We start from the raw sequence: 23,037 nt of genomic DNA, 5'->3' as shown, positions 1-23,037 counted from the left end.
TTTATTCTCTTACAGTTAAGTGCTAGGGAAAGAAGTGGGAGAAGCTGTGAAAATTAAAACAGGAGGCCATTTGGTAAAGTTGGTATTTCAGGAGTACGGGGCTGGTAGGTAGTAAGGGGCCACAGAAAGTTGCATTCATCACTCTTGCTAATTTCATATTCCTTATTGACTTTGCCCCTTGAGGCCACATTGTAGGGGGCAGGACTAGGAATAAAACCCAAGTCTTTTTACTTCAAATGAGGGTAATTGCAACCGCACGAAAATGCCTTTTATCACATTGTGCAATGTGGGATGCTGGAGCTATTTTGGGAAGCCAAATAAAATGGAACCCTCACTCTGGTACACCGTTTTTCAGCAAATGAACTGAGAACACAGGACAGTAAGATTAACTCAGTGGATGGCAGATCAATAAAATTACAAATTAACTAAATGGACAGAGAAGAGCAATTCTAATTATAGAGATTAGCGTCCAAGAGGGGCAGGAACTTGAAAAAAAATCATGTTAGAAGTATCATTCCAAGTTTGGACTAAAGTATCATTTATTCTTATACTTCGTTTCCCTTTTCCTCAGTATCCTTCCTTCATATAGATACATTTTAAAATTCAGTGAATTTTTTTTTTCTTTTTAGAGAGAGAGAGAGAGAGAGATCACAAGCAGGCAGAGAGGCAGGCAGAGAGAAGGGGAAGCAGGCTCACTGCTGAGCAGAGAGCCCGATGCGGGGCTCGATCCCAGGACCCCGAGATCATGACCTAAGCCGAAGGCAGAGGCTTAACCACTGAGCCACCCAAGTGCCCCAATTCAGTGAATTTTTGATCAAGCTGGAGAAAACATCAGATTCCACAGGTTAAGGGCTCAGTCCTACAAGGCCATCCTCACCCCCATTCAGATCCCAGTTGCAAACCCCAAGCTGTTACCTGACTGCCTCCACATGGGCGATTTCAACAGCCATTCCTTAGGTTCAGTTAATTTGCTAGAGCAGCTTCCAGAACTCAGGAAATATTTGCTTACAATTATCAGTTTCAACTGCCAGATGAAGAGAGGCCTAGAGCAAGTATTCCACAAAGGTGTTCTGTCCTCATGCAGCTTGGGGCCCGGCTTGGTGGTGCTCAGGAGTGTTCTGGTTCCTCAAGCATGAGGCTCTCCATAAAAGGCCAGGAACATTGTATTCTTCGGTTCTTATGGAGGGTCTGTAAAATTGTCATGATTGAGTCACTGGCCATTGGCTGATTCAATCTCCAGCCCCCACTCCCCCCTGCCAGATTTGAGCATAGGTGGGGAGGACTGAAAGTTCCAACAGTTTCCTCATGTAGTTAGTCCTCCTGGCAACCAGCACCCTGTCCCCCTTGGGTGGGAACCAAAACTTGCCTCTGTTAATAAATAGCAAGACATCTGTTTCACCTTTGTGGCTCTGAAGCATTTTCAGGAACTGTGAATGAAGACCACATATGTCTGTGAAATATATTTGAGTCATCCGCATGGTCAAATATATATTTATAAATCATTCTACTGCAAATCATAATAAAACCTTTTTCACTTAGCTTCTATGATGATCAAGTAGATGACAAGTGAAAAGGTTCTTTTTTTAATTGGAATGTCCTATACAAATGCTGTTACTTGTTGCTGAATTAAATTGAATCAATTCCCTTTCAATGTATTTTTGCCTTCATGGAGAAGAGAAGCACTGAGATCAATGTGTGCCCCTTTTGTGGCCCTTTGACAGTCACGGGAAGTCTTGTTAAAGGTGTAAGATACATCTTTATCTGTGAGTATATATGCATCAACATATCTCTATAGCTATATGGAACCTAGGATCTCTATGACCTATTCCGACAGTCACTCAAGTAATATTTTCATGCAGGGGAAAAGGTTAGGATAATAAATACCTTGTCAACTTGTTAACAAGTTATTAACGCCTTTTTATTGCAAGGCCTTTATCCCAATGGGGCACCCAATTTTAATGAATTAAGCTATCTGATATAACTTATTTTTTCCCATGTTATAAGGAGGCTTAGCACCTAGAAGTGGTTGTAAATTCAAATGCCCAGAAAGGCTAGGCAGATGGTTTTGATTAGTGAAACTGTCTGCACTTATTAAGAAAGTGGTGAAAACCAGGAAAAACCAAAAAGCACATTCTTGTAGAGCACATCTGCTACTCAACAGTGGCTGATTGATTTCTGCTCAATATTTACCCAATCTTCCAACTTTTCAGGAGAAGATACAAATCTGGGTTTTTAGGATTTTTTTTTTTTTAATTTTTAAAATACACCATGAATACCGTAAGTAATTCAGTCTAGCCCATGAACTTCTTTGGGATTCATGGCCTACTACCAACTCAGGCAGAGTTCTCTTATCTATTTTCTGTAAAGACATAATTAGATCTTAGTTCTTTGTGTTTTAAGACACCATGGGGAAGAAAGTCCTGTTTAGAAGGAGTCAACATGTGGGCTGTCCATCTACTAAATCAGTGGTACCAATCTTATCTACCTTTTGGAATCACCTGAAGCCTGAGTCCCAATCCCAGAGATTTGAATTCAGGTTACAATTCAGGGCATGGGAATTTTAAACAGCTTCCCAGGAGATTCTAATATGTAGCCTGGTTGTGGTCACCAAAGTGATGAAGGGAAATTGAGGATTTGCCTAATGCCCAGAGCAGTGGTTTTCTGTCACCTGCTAGGAGTACATTCTTCAGTCTGCAGCGGGAAAGTGCTGATGTCTTATGGGAATCACATCAGCAATGGAAATAGTCCTGAGCACTCACAGGTTAAAATCCTAAATAGAAAAGGATTTCTACAGTGTTTTTAGACTATAAATTTGTCTTATTTTTCAGACAGGGCTTGAGATTTGCACAGATTCTGCAAACTTTTGTTTCTATAATTCTTAATAAAAGGTGTTTTACCTTACCTTGTCATACACTTAGCTCTCTAAAGGAGAGGCCATTGGACACTGCCACATGTGTATGAAGTAAGACCCAGTACTCTTGTAACTTCAGGGACATATGCTATTCTCAGCTACCCAGCTTTTCTTCCCTTCTGTAAACAGAGCTATTGTCTGCTGAAGAGAACCCACTCTCTCTCTTTTCTTTAATTCCAGAACAATTAACATAGGGTTATATTAGTTTCAGGTGTACAATATAGTGATTTAACCGTTCCATACAGTACTCAGTGCTCATCATGATAAGTGCACTCTTAATCCCTTTCACCTATGCACCCCTCCCCCACTTGCCTCCTCTCTGGGAACCATCTGCTTGTTCTCTATAGTTAAAATCTGTTTCCTGGTTTGTCTCTCTCTCTCTCTTTTTTTACTTTGTTCATTTATTTTGTTTCTTAAATTCCACATATGAGTGAAATCACATAGTATTTGTCTTTCTGTCACTGACTTATTTTGCTTAGCATTATACTCTCTAGATCCTTCCATGTTATCCTGCAAATGGTAATATTTCGTTCTTTTTTATGGCTGAATAATAACCCATTGTACATATCCACCATATCTTCTTTAGCTATCATCTATCAATGGACACTTGGGGTGCTTCCGTAATTCGTCTTTTGTAAATAATCTTGCAATAAACATAGATGTGCATATATCCCTTCAAATTAGTGTTTTCATATTCTTTGAGTAAATACTCCATCAATAGACATATGAAAAGATGTTCAACATCACTCATCATCAGGGAAATGCAAACCAAAACTACAATGAGATATTCCCTTATACCTGTCAAAATGGCTAAAAGCGACAACTCAAGAAACAAGTGTTAGTGAGAATCTGGAGGAAAAGGAACCCTTGTGCAGTGTTGGTGGGAATGCAAACTGGTGCAGCCACTGCGGAACATGGAATAAAGGTTCCTTATAAAATTGAAAATAGAATTATCCTACAATCCAGCAACCACACTGTAGGGAACCATTCTTAAGATTCAGATGAGGCTGGTGATGGTCCCTCTCCCAACCTCACACTACCTGCCCTACATACCAATTCAGAAAGTGTTAGTCAAGTCCTCCATCTCCCTGTCCACAGTGACTGAGGCAGGAAATGGCCCAAGCAGGAAAGTCAGTCTTCCCGCAGATTTGATATATGGGTGCTTAAGGGAGAAGGGAGGGAGATAAAGAAAGGAGAGAGAGAGAGAGAGAGAGAGAGAGACCGACCCTCTTCCTCTGGAATGGAGAATTACAAGAATAATTTAGGTTAGATTCATTCATGACCAGCCTCTAGGAAATACACGGAATGTACAGAGACGTGCAGAGGGAAGAGATCCAGAATGCTGATAACATCCTTTGTATTTAGCCGCCTGCATTTCTGTGAGGAGTAAATTCCCTTTTTGACTTCAGCTATTTTGAGCTAAGTTTCTGCTGTTGATACTACATTGGAATTAATCCTCATCCTCCATTCCTAAACTGGTATAAGCAGAGTCATCAATTTAAACCATGATACGCACACAAGCTAAAATAGAACTTGGTTTAGAAGACAGAAAGACAAGCTTTATTTGCCACACTGGATTAAAATTTTATCAGAAGAGAATACTCCAAGTGGAAAAATAGGTTGTACACCCATCAGACAAGACAGTAAATCTGGAGGGATCCAAGCTCTGGTCAGGCCCAGCTTTACCTGATATACAGGACCTGAGAAAGGAGCTCAGGGAGCCAAAACAGAGGCAGATATACACACAATACGTTGGTACAGCCCCGACCTTGTACGGTTAATTCTCCCCATACTGACCTATAATGGAATATAGGATCAAAAATTAAAGGCAAATGATAAGTTGAGTTTATTTGTACAAGTGTGACAAAGATCTAAAATCTAAAAGTTCAGACGAATTTATAAGAAAAACACCCAGACTCCAAAGATGGGGAAGTTACCGGGATCCCAACAGTGATTTTTGCAGAAATTTGCAAGCGGTTGTTACATTTGTATGGGAATACAAGGGTCAAGCATAGTGAGACAACTACGAAGAAGGCAGATACCAGATATCAAGACTATCTCGATACTATAGTAATTAAGGAGAATGGAATCAATGTGGGACTAGAGCAATGAAACACAACAGAGCATCCATTTTTATTGTTGTAGTTCTTTTTGAACTAATTTGAAATGTACAGGAAACTTACAAAAATAAAAGAATTCTTTTGTATCTGTTATCCCATTTCTCCTACTATTACCATCTTATGATTGAGGTTTTTTTTTTAAGATTTTATTTCTTTATTTGACAGACAGAGGTCACAAGTAAGCAGAGAGGCAGGCAGAGAGAGAGAGGGGTGTGGGAGGCCGCGATAAGGCTTGAGACGAGGACCAAACCAGGCCCTGCCTTGTGCCTCCTTTAAAGTCCAAATAACCTAACAAAAGGTTTAGGACGGGAAAAGTCGAGTAGCACTGAGAAAGGGTCTGTGCTATGTATTGTGTGCTCACCTACGTGACTTCCCACACGTTTGCTAAGCAAATGAGAACAATTTGGTTGGGGTCAAAAGTTCGTGGCTGGTCCTTGCTGCCCTAGTACAGTCCATAGACTACTTTCAGGTTTGCTGTATTTGTACTGGCATCAGCCATTTGGCGTCACGAGGAACTCGTGGTTGTTTAACTAGACACAGATGTAATATCACTATATATATGGCCTTAATGCTTTGAATAAACTTAGCACTGTTGGACATCCTCCTCAGTGCTCCTCCTGCCCCCATCTCTTTGTCTCTTAGTTTCTTTTCACCATCCTCTTACCCTCACGTTTCTGATCGATTTGTCATGCTGGCCGCGACAGAGGGGGAAGCAGGCTCCCTGCTGAGCAGAGAGCCCAATGCGGGGCTCAATCCCAGGACCCTGAGATCATGAGCTGAGCTGAAGGCAGAGGCTTTAATCCACTGAGTCACCCAGGCGCCTCTATGATTGAGTTTTAAAAGAAAATTTAAATTTGATATAATATGTGGAACTGTTTCTAAGTTTTGTTTTAATTTGTGGTGGGGCTTTTTCCCCCCAGTTAGTTGTGACTTTGGAAACTCTTTTCTGTGTTTGTTGTAGTAATCTGTTGTACTTGTGTCTTTGCAAATTTTCTATGCCGATAACTTCCCTATCTTTGGAGTCTGGGTGTTTTTCTTATAAATTCGTCTGAAATTTTATATTTTAGATCTTTGTCACACTTGTACAAATAAACTCAACTTATCATTTACCTTTAAGTTTTGATCCAATAGGTTAGGTGGTTTGTTTTTTTGTTTGTTTAGATTTTTAGGCATTTAAGAATCTATTCATATTTTAAGAAGCATTTTGCTCTCAGTGATGGCATATCATTCTACTCTTTGAGAATATATTTTAAATTCTGAGAAGAGCCAGAAATCATTTGTAGTCAAGTCCAGTAGCCAGAGTGTAGATAAACAAATATTATTTAGGTTACAAAAATGGACAAGCCACAAAACAAAACCATCAGCCAGCTGTGATGATAATATGATGATAACATAATGATTTTCTTGTGTGATCAAGAAACTGCTTAAAAGCCAATTTCAAAAGCATTTTTTAAAATGGCAGCATCAGTTGGATTATATGAGTTCCCATGGAAACAAATTTAAGGATAATAAAATTTTTTTTTTCCATTATGACCTTTAGGACACAATGAAGGGACACATGAGTTGGGAAAGACAGCAAAGGGAAGAAAGAGAGTTCTGTTGTCTCCGTCATGACTGAGATGCACAATCATTGGCAAGTGTCATAGTTCCTCTATTTGTTCAAGAAATAGTTGTTGAGTGCTTGCTGTGTGCCAGGCTCCATCTTCAGTGTTGTATGTTAATAAACCAAGCAGCCAAAAATCTCTGCTGTGTGGAATTTGTGTTCTAATGGGGAGAGGCAAAGGATAAACAAAATAAGCAACAATAGAACAGGTTGGAAGATGATAGGACTCTGGGATAAATTTAAGCAGAAAAGGGGCCTTGGGAGTGTGGGAATGCATGGGGAGGTACATTTGCGATGTTAGAAAGGTTGGGGGGTGGGGAGACTTCACTGAGAAGGTGACAATGGAGCATAGCTTAACGGAGGTGAGAGAAATAGCCATGTGGACATCTGGGGCAAAGACTCCCAGGCAGATGGAAGAGCAAGAAAGAAGTGTCGCTGCCGTCCCCCCCCCCCCCCCCCGCCCCAGGAGGGCTGGTGACTGGTGTATTTTAGGAAGAGGAAGGGGGACATTATGGCTGAAATGGTGTGAATGAGGGAAGAGAAGCAGCAGATGAGGTGAAAAAGAGGAGGAGAGGAGGGGAGAGGACCAGAGGGGAGGGGAGAGGAGGGGAGCCAATGAGGTAACGATCTGAAGGCCACGCCCACTGGGGGTTTGGAATGACAGGATCTGCCCTTATGCATTCGTTGGATCCCTCTGGCTGCTCTACTGACAGAAGATTGTGGAGAGACAAGCATGGAAGCAAGGAGACTAGTTAGGAGGTTGCTGTAAAAATCCAGGTAAGAGACAATGGCAGCAGAGAGCAGGCGGCTAGTGTGGGGGATGACAGTTTGGTAGAGAAAGAAGTTAAGTTCTAGATGTATTTTTACTTAATATTCTCATATATGTTGTTCTAAATAATACAGATTAAATGATCATAACATGTACGTTATATTAATGAGTTACTAGCTTTTGTATTATCTGTACTATAGTATAGTTTTTTATATTATATTTCCTAAAATGCTCATTAACGTATACATTTTCTAGAAATGTAAAGTTTCTGAGCAAAAAAACGAACATATGCGCTGGTGGAGAGACCAAGTGTGCAGTCTCATTCGATTTTTTTTGCCTGAAAATGAATGAGGGCATGTTGTCATGTTAGCATGAGGAAAATCTTAAAGTCTGTATAACTGACAGCTTGAGGGGCCATTCCCTGTGGGCACTTTAAAGATTTTTCCCATTCAGAGGTAATAGTTTATAGATAATTGTTTTCTCAGACCTCATTAGAAGAACCTATTAAACGTGACTTGAGAACAGAGAGATTAAAGTGTCTGGGACAAGAATGAAGCCTCCCTCTAGGTCAGAATGGAAACTAATCCCTAAGAAATAACCTTAACTCCATGTATCTAAGCTTTGAAAAGTGCAAAAAGCTAGAGGAACAAACATGCACTAAGTATGTAGTAAGTATGTTACATTTCTTAAGTAACATACTTACTACATACACACTGTGCTAGGTGCTTACCTATGTTATCTCATGTCGTGTCAGATGGACACTGGCCTTTACAGGGTGACCATAGAGAAGGGTATCTCACAGAGGACATGTGAATGACTGTGGTTTTCATACCTGGCCATGCATTAGAATCACCAGGGAAGGGGCGCCTGCTTGGCTCAGACAGTTGAGTATTTGCCTTTGGCTTGGATCATGATTCTGGGGTCCTAGGATTGAGTCCTGCATCAGGATCCTTGCTTGGTGAAGTGTTTGCTTCTCCTTCTGCCCCTCTCCCCCAGCTTATGCTCTCTCTCTCTCTCAAATAAAAAATAAAAATTAAAAAAAAAAAAAAGAATTGCCAGGGATATTAATTTTTTTTTAATTCTGAAAAAGACTTTCAGGTGACTTGTAGGTAGGAAGTCTATCACTAACCCACTGTTCTATACATGCTGAAGAGCCACTCAGAATGAGGGGTATGGACAAAAAGTAACAACTGGAGACAACCGAGAGCCTACAGGTGGCAACCTGAAACTCACTGACCATCAGTAAAAAAAAAAAAAAAAAAAAAAAAAAATCTGGGCTTCATGCAAGTTATATCAGACACAATTTGTTCCATAAATTTTGTTTTTAGGTAACTAATAATCTTTTTGAGGTACTGAGATGTCATTCCCTACATTATTAAGGTTTGATTCAATTTAAGAAAATGGAGGTGGAAGGGACCTCAGAGATTCGTCGTCTCTCTGGAAAGCTGAGGATCCGAGACCCAGAAGGGCAGATGGCCTGCTGGAGGTCCCAGGAATCCACATGTGGTCTTGGTCCTGCGCTGACTCCATCAAGCAATTCTGCCTCCCTAAATATCTTTCTCAGTGTTGTCAGTTATCCCATGGATAAAGCTTGGTATTCTCTGGCTTTTATTTGAATGTCCAATTTTGCTTACCTACAGCTGTCCCCAGAAAGAAACTCCAAGTATTAAAAAAGCTATTCCCTGTCCACACAGTTTTAATGATTTAGATTTCTTTAGCAAGCATAAGACCCTAGCTTGGTTTTAAATGTCAGGACTTTTCTGTATTTCATTTTCATGTTTAAAGGTTATTCTAATATAAGTGGGGGGTGGAGGGTAGGCAGAGCAGCGGGCTGTCTCCAGCCGTCATATTGTTTCTTCAATGTGCTAGTCCTTCCTTTAGGTCCCTTCACTTCCCCTTTTGGTCATATATTTAATTTTAAACAAACCACTTTTCTCATTTAATTCCACATTACATTTGTGCCAACACCTTTTGGAAATAAAAAAAGGAAATATTTGCCCCAATTAAACCATTGTCCTGCCCCCACAGCCTATCCTTGTGATCTAAACCCCTGTTCTGTATCAGCAGGTGTTTCTCTAGGTGAAATGTTCCATGTCCCTGCCAGAAAGAACCAAGGCTTAATTGAAGGAGCAGCTGGTCATCAGCTACTGACATGAGGAGAAAGAAGAGAAATCATATTAGAGCTTGTTCTTATCCTGGACCAGCTGCCACTCATCTCTTTTCCTCTTTTATCATCCTTTCTTTCTCAAGACTTGGGACCAAAGACGCAGGCCATCTTCCGGTGCATCTTCAAATCCATAGAGAGATGTGATATGATTTTAATCTCTTGGAGGGGGTGTCACTTTTATAAGATTAAGATGATCAAATATTTTAATACCTTATCTTTTTTTAAAATAGTGTCTTTCCTTCAGAACATCTAGCCATTGTAGAAACAGAGAGAAGAATGTGTTGGAGGATGCTGATTCTCATTAGATGGTTATAATGCTGGTTGGAACACTGCCTTTTGGTAAACAGAAGTGATAGTCTCCTTTTGGTAAACGGAAGTGATAGTCTAGACATTAACCTAAGGTTGTTGAGGTTCTTCACACACTAGGCCCTACTTGTCATAAAATTACTTACTTGAAATTTTACTGTAAAATCACTGGGAGGAAACACATGGAATTCTGCTTAAATTAAAAAATTAAGGGGTGCCCGGGTGGCTCAGTGGGTTAAAGTCTGCCTTCAGCTCAGGTCATGATCCCAGAGTCCTGGGATCGAGCCCCACGTCAGGCTCTCTGCTTGGCAGGGAGCCTGCTTCCTCCTCTCTCTCTGCCTATGTGTGATCTCTCTGTCAAATAAATAAATAAATAAATAAACAAACAAACAAACAAAACAAAACCTTGCAAAAAAAAAAAGTCACTGGGCAGTAGGTTCTACTTAAAGCTCGTCATCTGAAGGAGGAAGGGATTTATTTTAAAATCCCCAGTTCATTCAAGTAACATGCCTTCATATGTAGATTAGGACTATTTCCTGGACCAGGCTCATGGCACTAAGCTACAGAGGAAAGCCTGGGGAAGGAACATGATCCTGGGGAGATAGACCTTAAGAGATAGACCTTAAGAGACTTGAGGGAGTCACCTGGGTGGCTCAGTCGGTTAAGACTCCAACTCTTGATTTGGGCTTGGGTCATGATCTCAGAGTCATGAGATCAACTTCACACTCAGGCAGAGTCTGCTCCAGATTCTCTCCCCCTCCCTCCGCCCCTCCAACTTACTCTCTCTCTCCCTCTCATATAAATAAATAAATCTTAAAAGAGAGAGAGAGATGGAGATGAGGGAAAGGATGTAGTTCTGTTTTTCTGACCTCTTTTTTTTTTCTGTCTTACCTTACCATGAATTAATCTAAATTCTTTTGTACCTGAATTTCAGACTATTCCCCTTCTTAGGACTATCCTCAGCAAAACTATGGGGCAGATAACTATTTCATGAACTGTTTTCTTATCACAAGCAGCTACTATCTTCACATTCTCTGTACCCACTAACCTTTTTCCCTAAGAAGCTAACAAAGTTGTACTATGTGGGCCTGTCTTCCCTGCTTACAGATGACACTCTTCTTTGAAAATGGAAGGGGGTACCACTCTTGCCTCTTCACCATAAGCCTTGGGGTCAACTTGGGAGGCATGAGCACCACATAAAGGGCATGGAACAGAGATTAGAAATCTCCGAGGCAGATCCAGGGAAAAACCAAAACCTAACTTGAGTGCACTAGACAAATCAGTCATGATTCCAAAGGGGGTGATGGGTGGAGGAGGATCCAGGTAAGGGGCAACAGGGTGAAGCCAGAGGAGAACTACAGGGTTGAAAGCATAAAGTATAAGATGAGGCCTGTGGTAGAGCAGACCTTGGATGCTCTAACTGTAGAAACTATGGGGGTGAGGGTGTTTCCTAAGGTGTCTACTTGGTTCACACCAACTATCCCAAATGTGATGATAGTGCAGCATTGGTGGTATAGTGGTGAGCATAGCTGCCTTCCAAATGTGCTGAAGATTAAGCTATATACACTTGGCTCCAACTTTATCCTTCCATTTTTTGCTCTGTGATGCTAGACTGGTGTCCTTCTCAGTACCTTTCTCCTTTGCTGGCTGTTTCCCTATAAAGCTCAGTCTATAGGTGGTGCTAAAGGGACACTACCAGGCAGGGACTCTAAGAAAGTGGTATCACTTCTCTGAGTCTCAGGTGCCAGACATAAAGTGGGGATAACAGCCACACCACTGGGCCATTAGGATTAAACAAGCCCACTCAGCACAGTTCCAGAGCAAATATCAAGGCATGCAAGGAAAGGAGGGGGTGGGTTACACACCTGAATGAGGACTGACCTTTCAGTCTGTTGAGGCACAGAATCAGTGAGGATCCAGTCAAGGAAACAGAAATCACACTGATTCACAGCATTAACATAAAGTATTAGTGAGAAAGACATTGGAGGAGTGAAAAAGCAAAGGGAGGACATTGAAGAAGCAACACAAAAAAGGCTGGAAGCAGCTACCCTCCTTGGCTAGAAGAACAAAGGGGAAAGGTCAGGGTTACTAGGACGTATAAGGTTGGAAGGGGACGCTGGGACCCAGTTTTCTGTGGAAAGGACATTAGGTGCCTCAAAGGAACGGGCTGATGAAATCCAATGCCACTTCCAAGATAAAGCTGTTGCTTGGATAAGACTGTCAGGATGTTTTCCTTTTCCCTTCTACTGCTAGAAAGCTCAGAGTCCAATGGATAGCCCACTGTCAGCAAATGAGTAGAACTTTGTGTCATTATGGCTGTGATGATTTTTCTTACTTATTCTACCAGCAATACTTTTTCTTCAACATACATTGTGCACCTCTTTGCGAATCTCCTCAAATTCTTTTTGAAAACCACAGAATATTTCCACACCCATCTAGACTACCTTCCTCTGCATTTTCATCTGTACCTTCATCTATAACTTCTCTACCTCCATTTATACTTCATTTCTACCACCATGCATGCCTCATCTGTATCTCTAATCCACATTTTTATCCACATCTGTAACCACAAGGGAGACAGGGCCATCCAAGTCTGTTTTTGTAGTTTCAGTTGTGTGTGTTTAGCCCAAATCTGAATATGAAAGCATAATTACAAATGTCTTAATATAAAGAGAGCTCACATCTGCTCTTCAGCCTCCACTGTGTTCCCACAAGAAAGCCTTGCATTGACAGATGCATTAATGGGCCCATGATACAGAACCCAAAACTTAAAAGTTCTAACCCATCAAGAAATCTCATTCATCATTTCATTTTTTGGAAAGGATATAAAAAATGAAATGTCAGAGCTATAATGTCAGGACCATTTAAAATGTCAAGTGCTTGTTGTTGCATAGCCTGGCTGTCTGCTGTTCTAATCAAACCCCCAACTGGCATAATAATTACAGATGATGCATCCCATTTTCATGCACAACTGGACCCAGATTTACAACAAATCAGCAGAAACATTCTCATTGCCCAGCCTGAAATTTTCTCCTTTTACTACAAAGCTTAAGACCTTTCCTTTGGAGCAGAACATTATTACTGACTCAAGACAGGATTCAGGGTAAGAATAGGAGAAAAAGGGAAGAAAAAAGTTTCTCTGTAGACCGGAACTCGGTCACTGATAGTAGAGAGATACGACAGAAGCCACGAGGCAACAAACATATTTGCTGAATGCATGTTTAAGAACAATGTTAAAGTATGGAGACACTGCCCAGATTATCCAGGTCTATTTCAAGATGCACATTAATTTAGGCATGCAAGGAAATAAACATGTGAGCACTATTTTAAAGGATGGAGATAATCCTTCAGTTTAAGCATCATGCTCTAATCTGTAGAGAAACCACTAATATAGATAGAAGAGCAACAATTATTTTGCCCAAGATCTTTATGGAAGTATTCATGGGACTTAAGTGATGTATTCATAAGCCGATACCAATTATAATAAAAACCTGAAATCAATAGCATGTACATGGGAGAATTTCATCTCTTCTCAACCGAAAGTCTTGCATCCACTGAAAGTTGGAAAAGGCATTCTCATGGCTCACAGCTGCTTCATTTCCACCTTCCCTAGATCAGCCTTCTCACGTGGCTTGAAGGAAGCCTCCCATCTGTGTCTGACTGTTTCTCATTATAGATCACTTTCAGTACATTAGAAAAGTCAAAGCTCTTGGAAACAATCTCCAGAAGATCTTCATCTTTTTCCATGCCATTGATAAATTCTTCTAACGTCAATTCTCCTAGAAAATAATAAATGAACAATTAACAAGAGCCTTGTTCATACCAATCACTTGTGTATACAGTATATTCCCTAGTACTTTTCTTGATATTCTTCTGACATCCTTTCACCTCAACCAGACTCCCAATTCTTTGAATATCCTTACAGAAAAAGGTATTCACAAAATCCTTACACAAAACCTAGATGTCCATCAACAGATGAATGGATAAAGAAGATATGGAATATATACACAATAGAATACTATGCAGCCATCAAAAGAAATGAAATCTTGCCATTTGCGACAACATGGATGGAACTAGAGCGTATCATGCTTAGCGAAATAAGTCAAGCAGAGAAAGACAACTATCATATGATCTCCCTGATATGAGGAAGTGGTGATGCAACATGGGTGCTTAAGTGGGTAGGAGAAGAATCAATGAAACAAGATGGGATTGGGAGGGAGACAAACCATAAGTGACTCTTAATCTCACAAAACAAACTGAGGGTTGCTGGGGGGAGGGGGGTTGGGAGAAGGGGGGGTGGGGTTATGGACATTGGGGAGGGTATGTGCTTTGGTGAGTGCTATGAAGTGTGTAAACCTGGCAATTCACAGACCTGTACCCCTGGGGATAAAAATACATGTTTATAAAAAAATTAAAAAATTAATAAAAAAAATCCTTACACAAAAAGGCATTCAATGGTAGGGTTGCCAGAGAAAATATCGATGACAAATACAATCTAATTTTTAAGGGGCGGGGGAGGGGCAGATGGAGAAAGAGAGAGAGAATATCAAGCAGGCTCCATGGCCAGTGCAGAGCCTGATGCAGGGCTCAAGCTCATGACCCTGAGATCATGACCTGAGCTAAAATCAAGAGTCCAAAGCTTAACCAACTGAACAACCCAGGAGCCCCAACTACAATCTGTTTTTGAGTGGAGAACATTAACAATGCACTTGTGTTCACATACACAGTCATGTCTCTACACAGTATCGATTATTTGACATTTAATCTTGAAGACATGAGCAAGTGATAGGAACATGAATATTGCTGATTTCTAAGATCAGGAGGAAATGACAATGTTTAAGGTTGTTTTCAACCTTCTTCTCTAAGGAAATAATTCCAGGGACTATCCAAAGCTGTGAGGAAGGTTAAACATTTTTTTTTTTAAGATCTTATTTATTTGAGACAGAGAGAGAGACACACACAGAGAGAGCATGTGCAAGGGGAAGGAGAAGAACAAGCAGACTCCACACTGAGCGTGGAGCTCAATGTGGGGCTCAAGCTCAGGACCCTGAGCCAAACCGAGAGTCAGATGCTTAACCAACTGAGCCCCCCAGCTTCCCCTAAAAAAGTTAAACATTAATTCATTCCACATATAATTAGTGGTAGGCCGTCTTCTGTGTTTTTTTTTTGTTTTTTTTTTTTTTTAAAGTAGGCTTCATGCCCAGCATGGAGCCCAGTGTGGAGCTTGAACTTACAACCCTGAGATCAAGACCTGAGCTGTGATCAAGAGTTGGACACTCAACCACCTGAGCCACTCCTGCCCCCCTCTCATTTTTGATTCATAATTTCATCAGTTTGATTTAAGCCGTGGACCCACCCTGGCGAGTCCCAGGCTATAAAACCATTGCCTTATACCCGTGTACCATGGTTGCTATGTTTTGCCACAAGCCTCATCCCACAAGACAACTTTTCAACATTTTGGAAGGATGGGGGTTCTCTGTTGACTCATTTGTTTGTAATTATGAGCTTTATGGTACATGCTGGATAGCTCGTTTGTGTAAGCACCTCCAAATGCCCTTGTTAATCACTGTCTTGAAAATGTAGAAATCCTGTCCTCTCTCTATAGTCCCATCAGGCAGAATGTGCTGTAGAATGCATTGTTTAGTGTTCAAGTGATCAGGAGCCCTGGGGTTGGCCAACCTGGAGTATCTCCCTTAAAAAAAGTGTCCAGGTGGCAGACCTTGGTTTCCTTGGAAGCTCTCTCCATGCAAGGAAGGGAAGGGCCACTAATAGTTGCTAGGTTAAATTACTAGGATATAAAACTTGATGCACAGAGATGTCTGCAGCAGTTGTTCCAGCCAGGAGGCCACTCCTGGCTTCCCTATATGTAAATTCTCCCAATAAACCTCTGTCTTGTCCCACATCAGGCTCCCTGCTCAACAGGTAGTCTGCTTCTCTCTCTCCTCCTCCCTCTGCCCACTTTCTCTCTTTCTCTCAAATAAATAATAAAATCTTTAAAAATAAAAACAAAAGCAAGCAAGCAAACAAACAAATAACCCTATGTCTTGATTGCTGTCTCCAGGTCTTTTCTTTGGCCTCACTGGATCACTACCTGCCCTGGGCTTAGAGTCTGCTGGGATGTGGTTGCACATGAATGTCTTCAAGTCAAGGGGTATAGATGTAGTTCTGATCTCAGAGTGATTGTACAAAATAGGTTTTGTGGCTATGTGGAAGGGCAGCCAAAGACAAACCAAGAACATTCAGTAACTAGAGAATGAACATCTGAGGCAAATAGTCAGCAGGACCTGAGATATTCTTTAGTGGATAAAATCAAATATCCAAACACCACGATAGTGATTCAAATATAAATAAGCATGGATCATCACATTCTCATAAGATACCTTCCTCTTGGTTTCAGTAGCAAAATTCTAAAACATGTTTTTTAAATGGAAATTGAATCTTTTTGTTCCTTATGTTTTCCTTATGCCAAAGAAGTTTGTGCAAGATGCACAGGGTAAGCATGAAGTCATCTATGTCTCACAGGGGATGTATAACCATGGAATGGAATGAACCAAAGTTAAAGAGAAAAAACAAAATGAGGAGTAGTAAGTGTGGGGCTGGGGACAGCCTTGGTGTGGCATGTTGGGTCATGGGAACCATAAACAACAGCAACAAAACAATCTTATCAATTTTGGCAAAGGGAAATCATAGCTGCTAAATTCCCCAAGCAAAAGCTTTTCAAATTTCTAGGGGCTTCGCATAACCAAAAGAGAAGTGAGAGTGGAGACAGGGTAACTGAAGTGGGTTTCGATCACTCAGTTATACACTTGTCCACTGTCACCAGTGCTAGAGGAAAGAGCTGTGTCTGAGGGTGTGGAGGGTATAGTCACCATGTCAAGTAAAAAGCAACATAGGCTACTGGTATGGCAAAGAGAGAAAAGATGGAATTTCTTTTAAAAATATTTTTTTTAAAAAAATTGAGATATAACACTGTTTCAGTTTAAGGTATACAATGTAACGATTTGATGCATGCACATATTGCAAAATCCACCACTGCACAGAAGTTACACTTTACACTTTTTTTTTCTTGTGATGAGAACTTTTAAGTCCTACTCCCTTAGCAAATTACAGGATGGAAGTCTTTGCTGTTGTTTTTCCTCTTTTCTCAAAACATGTGTGAACTCTGCATATTTATTTTTTTCCTGTTACCTAACCACTTCCCATAAAAATTTTTTTTTGAAATTAAGCCAACTTCTACCTATACCAACTGACAACACTTACTATTTCTGTTTAAAGTACTTACTTTGGAATTTTCCTCTTTTCCCTCTAGCACTTAGCATTCATTCACTTACTCATCAAACACTTAGTAAGTCCCAGCTACAAGTGCCATTTCCTCCGATGTTACCGTTCTGGAATGTGACAGGTGCTCAGAAAACATGCTGACAAACTGCTTTCTTTTATCTGATGCTCTTAAACATTGCTTCCTAATCCCTTTAAATTTGCCTGCAGATTTATGCCCAAACAAATTAAAAGGATGATATCTGAATCTGTCTAAAAAGTATTGCCTATGCAGGTCCAGAAGCTTCCTTCAAAAAAAAAAAAAAACCTACCAGCATAGAGTCAAAGCCAGTTAAGAGGTGACTGAGCTGGAGATCACAGAGCTCAGAAGGATCTTAAACAATTGTTTGAGTTTGTATTATTTTGCTGTATGTTTCAAGACATATTTCAGTATTTGTAAGGCATAATTCAAAAGGACACAATTTTATTTTTACATGTTGAAATATACATATACACATCACTTATAGCTACATGATTTAGTGTTGTTTGTTGTGTTTGTGGATACATTCTCTCCTCCTGGGGACCCTGAAGGTCAATGCTCTTCCATCACCCACTATCGATTTCAGCAGCTTCATTGATGATATAGTGAATTGATGAAATATCACTGATGAAAATGTGAATTGATGAAATATGTGAATATTTTCTTTAGCCTCTTTTTGCAATCTGTTCATCTTGTTGATATTCCTGGGTCCTGTATTTCTTCCCATTAACCTCCTATATTATCTTTCATAACAAAACAAAAAAAGGTCTCCTACCCGCTCCCCTCAAAAGAAAAGCCAAGATTTCCTATACAAGCCCACATTATCATTTTTGCTCTAAAGAAGTCAACCTGGTTTTAAAAGAAACCAGCCTGTGTAAAGGACTTTTTATCAATTCTTTCTAATGCTTTTAAATTAGAAGTTGGTGAACAGTATAGTGGGGCTGGGAAATTAGCAGAAATGGGAACAGGGTGGGGGGGGAGCAGGGGGGAAGGTTGGTGGCAGGGTCTCAGGAGATGAGAACGACCAGATTTTCAAGTGCCAGGGAACCAGTGAAGATTTTACAGGACACAGTTTTGTAGTCACTAGCAAGGTGGCGCTAGCGGCATTTAGCAGCATTCTACAGCCCAGTTTTTAAGTGCAGCAGTTTCTTCTCTTGTATGAGAAAACCCGATGCCCTCTTCTCCCTGGTAGTTCTGCTTCCCAGTTTGAGTCGCTGTGACTTTTGTGGCTTTCTACAATCAATGTTCTGACTGACGACAGTGGTCCTTCTGGGTAACTGCTCAATAAAATGTCTTCATGTCCTGTCCCTGTTTTCTTTTACCCAAGATATCCACCCAATAATTACCTCTTTCATTTCATCTTGGGCCTTGTTCTGTCTCTTTTCACTTTCATGGTATAGTATTATGAGCCACTGACGTCTCCGCTGCCCCTATCCTGTTTGGCGCCAGGTTAAACTTCTGGACGCTTTCTGCACTTACACTGTGAACAGCAACCATAAATCTTCCTAAATCATGTCAAGAATGACTCCTAGGCAGTGGATGGTAGAACACGCTTGCTATTCTTCCTGCAGGAAAGGCTGCAGAATTCCATGCTTAATCATTTATCCTGACTTGTCTTGCTGTCCTGCCTGTTTTCATTCCTCAATAACATTGAATATTGAACTTCAATCTTCTGTCTTTGTCATTCTCTTCAAGTTTTCCTTCCTGATGCTTTTGTTCATAATATAAGAATAAAAAAATTTCTTGTTGAATTATTACAATAATACATGCTCATGATACAAAACTTAAGCACTACAAAAAGGTGTAATGAAATGAAAGAATCCCCCCATCATCTCTTTCTGTCCCTGCAGTTTCACTTTCCAGGAGTAATTAACTCCTGCTAATCAATTGCACTTAAATTTTGTGAATTGAGCATACACACATGTATGTTAATTTCCAAAGTAGTCTAGACAGATAACATTGCAGATGTTATCTTTCTTCCTACAGATAACATTGCATGTTGTGGAGGGCCTATATGGTTCAGTCAGCTAAGCTTCTGATTCTTGAATTCAGCTTGGGTCTTGATCTCAGGGTTCTAGAATGGAGCCCTGTTTTGGCTTTCCTACTCAGTGAGGAGTCTGCTTGTCCCTCTCTCCCTCTGCCCCTTCCCCCACTAGTGTGTGCATGTGCTCTCTTTCTCATTCTCTTGCTCTCTCTCCAATAAAGAAATAAATCTTTTTAAAAAAATTGCATATTGTGCTTGTTTCTTTTTTATTTCTTCCTTCACTTTTCATGACATCTTCTTACCACTCATTCATCTAAGAACTATTCAAAAAGCTACTAGTACATGTCAGGAAGTGTGAGCATGTAAGAAATACCAAAGGACATAAAACAGAAATAGTTCTTGCCCTCATGGAGTTTGTAGAATCGCATCTTTTTGTTTTCTTAACATTTATCCTATCCCTCTCTTTTGATTTGTCTTCCAACTTTGATTTGCTAACTACTATGATGATCACGTATAGAATACTTCACAGCTGTTGTGTATTTTTTTATCTCAACAAATTTGATGTTGGTCATTCTGTTGTAAACAATTGCAGTCAAATTGCGATGTTTGTCTATGTTCCTAAAGTTGTATCCTGCTGTATTGTGATCTTCTTTATCTTCGGTTTCAACATTTACTGGATTATCAGATACCAATAGTATGCTTGCTTTTCATTTTGAAAAATTAAAAAATACATTGGCACACAGTCAACACTATTCTGGTAAACTTGACTAATATTTCTATTTCTCCCAACACTAATGTTTTGATAACAATAATAATCAACAATTTAAAAAGTCTTATTCAAGGTATATACACTTAGATCTGTTCAAAGATAAATAGACATTTTCCCCAGTGGTGCTTACTCTCATATGGGAGTGAAACACTTTATTTTCCTATGTCAAATACTGGGAAAATCTTTTTATACTTCTGCAAATATCAACCCTCTATGTCTTCATTACTTTCTTTTCCTTGCCTTCTGGTGCTCCAGTCTGTCTTTGTCCAAATGTACAATTTCAGCATCCTTTTCTTGATATAGAGAATGATCCAGCTGTCTCTTGATGAGATGATACAACAACCTCCAATAATTTGCATATAAAAGCAAATTCTTTCAGTTTCAGTTGTGTATATGCATTTGCCAAGAAACAGTGGTTCACTGTTGTTCCAAAATGCAACTAGTTTATTTGATATCTTCATTGTAAAGACAATGATACACATCTTTTTTTCTTAAATACACATTTCCATCAGAGGGAATGATTTGCATGATTAGTTCTCTAAGCCATTCCAGAAACCATAATATATTCTCTTTCTTTTGACATATTCTTTTCAGACCAAAGAGCCCGTTTCCTGGGCTGCAGATATCCTTAGTTATTGCCCAAGAAAACACCTTCATTCTTCTAGATTTGCATCCTTTTGCAACCCTCTCTTTCTTTTTCTAGGCCCTTCCACTCACATTCTCCCATTTTACTGGTTCCTTACACTTTGTTTGTAAGGAAACTGTTTAGATAATAAATAGAGAGTCCTGCATCATTTTCTTGTTTTCTGGAACACATGATCTGTTCCTTCACACTAAAAGAAATCAAGCCCCTTCTCAAGGAGAACACAATCCTCAAAGTTCTCCAGGAGAGGTCACTTTTCCTTTCCTCCCACTTCCATCCCTAGATGCAGGATCCAGAGATATTTTCAAGCATTCTTGACCTGCCCTTTTGACCTTTATTGTATTACTAAATCTGAAACATTCACAATATCCCATCAATTTCCACAATACTTGTTCTTTGGTCAATGATTTCAGCCCCAGCCTGAAATGTTTTATCATTTCTACTCCAATCCCTGCCATACTCTAGCACCTCTAAGATTAAAAACTAAAACAGAAGAAAACCTACAGTATTTGTCCTGTTTGGTGATTAGAATTTTCAGTTGCATATTTTAAATGAAATTGTCATTACCTCCTAAGATCTTCCACTCTCCATTTCTCTGGTCCTTGTCTACCCTCACTTAGTTTCCTTGTCAATTCTGGGTAGTCGGAATCTGTGTTTTGCAAGTGTTCACATGAACTGACTTATTTTACCCTCAATCTAGATAGACCCAAAGATAAGTGATTACAACCAAATGGCTCTGATCTTGGCCATTTAGAAAATGAGCATGCTAACTTGAAATTAAAGTGAAGCAAACTAGGACTAGGTCCTAAGAGGGAGATTAATGCTATTGATGTATTTCTAAAGTGTTATTCTGAGATTTATACTCTTGTCCAGTTGTTTGGCTCATTCATAGTGGCGGTTTCATATGAACTCCCTCCCAGCCCCCTCACCATCCCATCCACAGTAGACGTGTGCCAACTGCCACACTCAACATGGGTGTCTACTGCCCTCTAGTGCCCATTAAAAGAAGTGACCTATGGCGGTCATGTTGGTTCTTTGGAAAAAATTACCTTGGATTGATGGCAACCATGGCTGGAGTCCCAATACCTCATATCCATCCCTTTTCCCCACTTAAATCACTTACTAACTGCATATTTTCCACAATGTCAAACTTTCTGTTTTCAAGGAACATTCCTAGATAGGCTTCCTCAATCCCCAACCAATATGCTCCCCTATCAGTTTACTGAGATCAAAGTCTTTCCGTGTAAGCATTTCCCCTTCTCCCAGAATGTCTGCATCTTCCCTTTCACTCAGTTTCTGAACAAGAAGTTTGCCTTCTCTGAGCTAAAGAGGAAGCCAGATTTGAGGGTAGCAATAGCAGATGGAAAAATGAGCAGAAAGAGTAGAAATGTAGAAAAGGTACGAAGAACAGAAATGAAGGCAAATGCAATAACTCTGCCCAGAAGTGTGTATTCAAAGGGAAGGGGAAAATATGAGAGTAGAATTAAATTACACAATTGAAGAAATGATTTTTATACTATGGAAAACTTGCGTTTATTGGCAAGTTGATGCGACACCTGCAGTAGAAAGTAATAATTACTAGAACATACCCCAAAGCAAACAAGAGAGTCCTTCAAATCATATTTTCCTACTTTTCTTTCCTTGTACCTCCCTTTACTTTGTTCATATATCCCAAAGTATCAAGCATCACGAACTGAAAATATGTGTGTGTATGTATGTGTGTGTATGCGTGTGTGTGTGTGTATTTTTTCAATAAATATTTACTCAATTTAATTGTACTGACTGGAGAACATTGAATTGGCCAAATTATGAAGCCCAAGTGATATCAAAACTACGATTTTCTTGAAAGGTTCATGCTTTTGCCTAATGGCATTCCCTCACCACCATCTACTACTTTGTAGATTTTTTTTAAAAAGTAAGCCCAAGGAGAGTAATTGCCTTACCATCATTGTTTATATCGATCTTATGAAAAACCAAGTCAGTAAATTCTTCAGGACTCAGAGTTTGCTGGCCGTTGAGGGCCTGAACAGCCTGCAAAGAGAAATTAAATCAGAAAGTTCAACTTTGCTGGAAGCAAATACATTTCTGTGACATTTCTACCCACAATGTGACAGAATTTGAGGATGTGTTCATGTCATTTTGGCTGTCCAACCTGTTCTAGTTGTTAAAAATAAATAAAAAAATTATATGTCAGTTCAGGGTAATGAGGCTTAGAAATTTAATTAACTGAATACAATCTGAATTTGATATTATAGAGCAGAAAAGGGATCCATTCAACACATTAGGTCACAAAAGATACTAAAAGTCTACTGGAGAAAAAAACTGTAGCAGCCACTGTCGTAAGAATTCTGGACCTAGAAAATAGACAATGCTCTCAACTTCAGACCAATTATCATTGATTTTATGGAGAAACACGAAAGGATATTCTGTAAGCATCTAAGGCTTCCCCTCTAGCTTCTGACATTGGC

General features: G+C 39.9%; 1 protein-coding gene across 1 annotated transcript in view; it reads right to left on the bottom strand.

The window, feature by feature from the left end:
• Positions 1-13,485: 13,485 nt before the first annotated feature.
• The window catches only part of GUCA1C (guanylate cyclase activator 1C), a 29,479-nt gene continuing 19,927 nt past the window's right edge, over positions 13,486-23,037 (bottom strand). The window contains exons 3-4 of the mRNA XM_059388134.1: positions 22,513-22,600; positions 13,486-13,655 (exon numbers count right to left, since the gene is read on the bottom strand). Coding sequence (XP_059244117.1) covers positions 13,486-13,655; positions 22,513-22,600 — 258 coding nt within the window. The remainder of the gene's footprint in view (positions 13,656-22,512; positions 22,601-23,037) is intronic.

The sequence above is a fragment of the Mustela nigripes genome, chromosome 2, assembly GCF_022355385.1.
Source record: "Mustela nigripes isolate SB6536 chromosome 2, MUSNIG.SB6536, whole genome shotgun sequence".
Classification (NCBI taxonomy): Eukaryota; Metazoa; Chordata; class Mammalia; order Carnivora; family Mustelidae; genus Mustela; species Mustela nigripes.
This window is presented reverse-complemented; position numbering and strand designations above follow the sequence as displayed.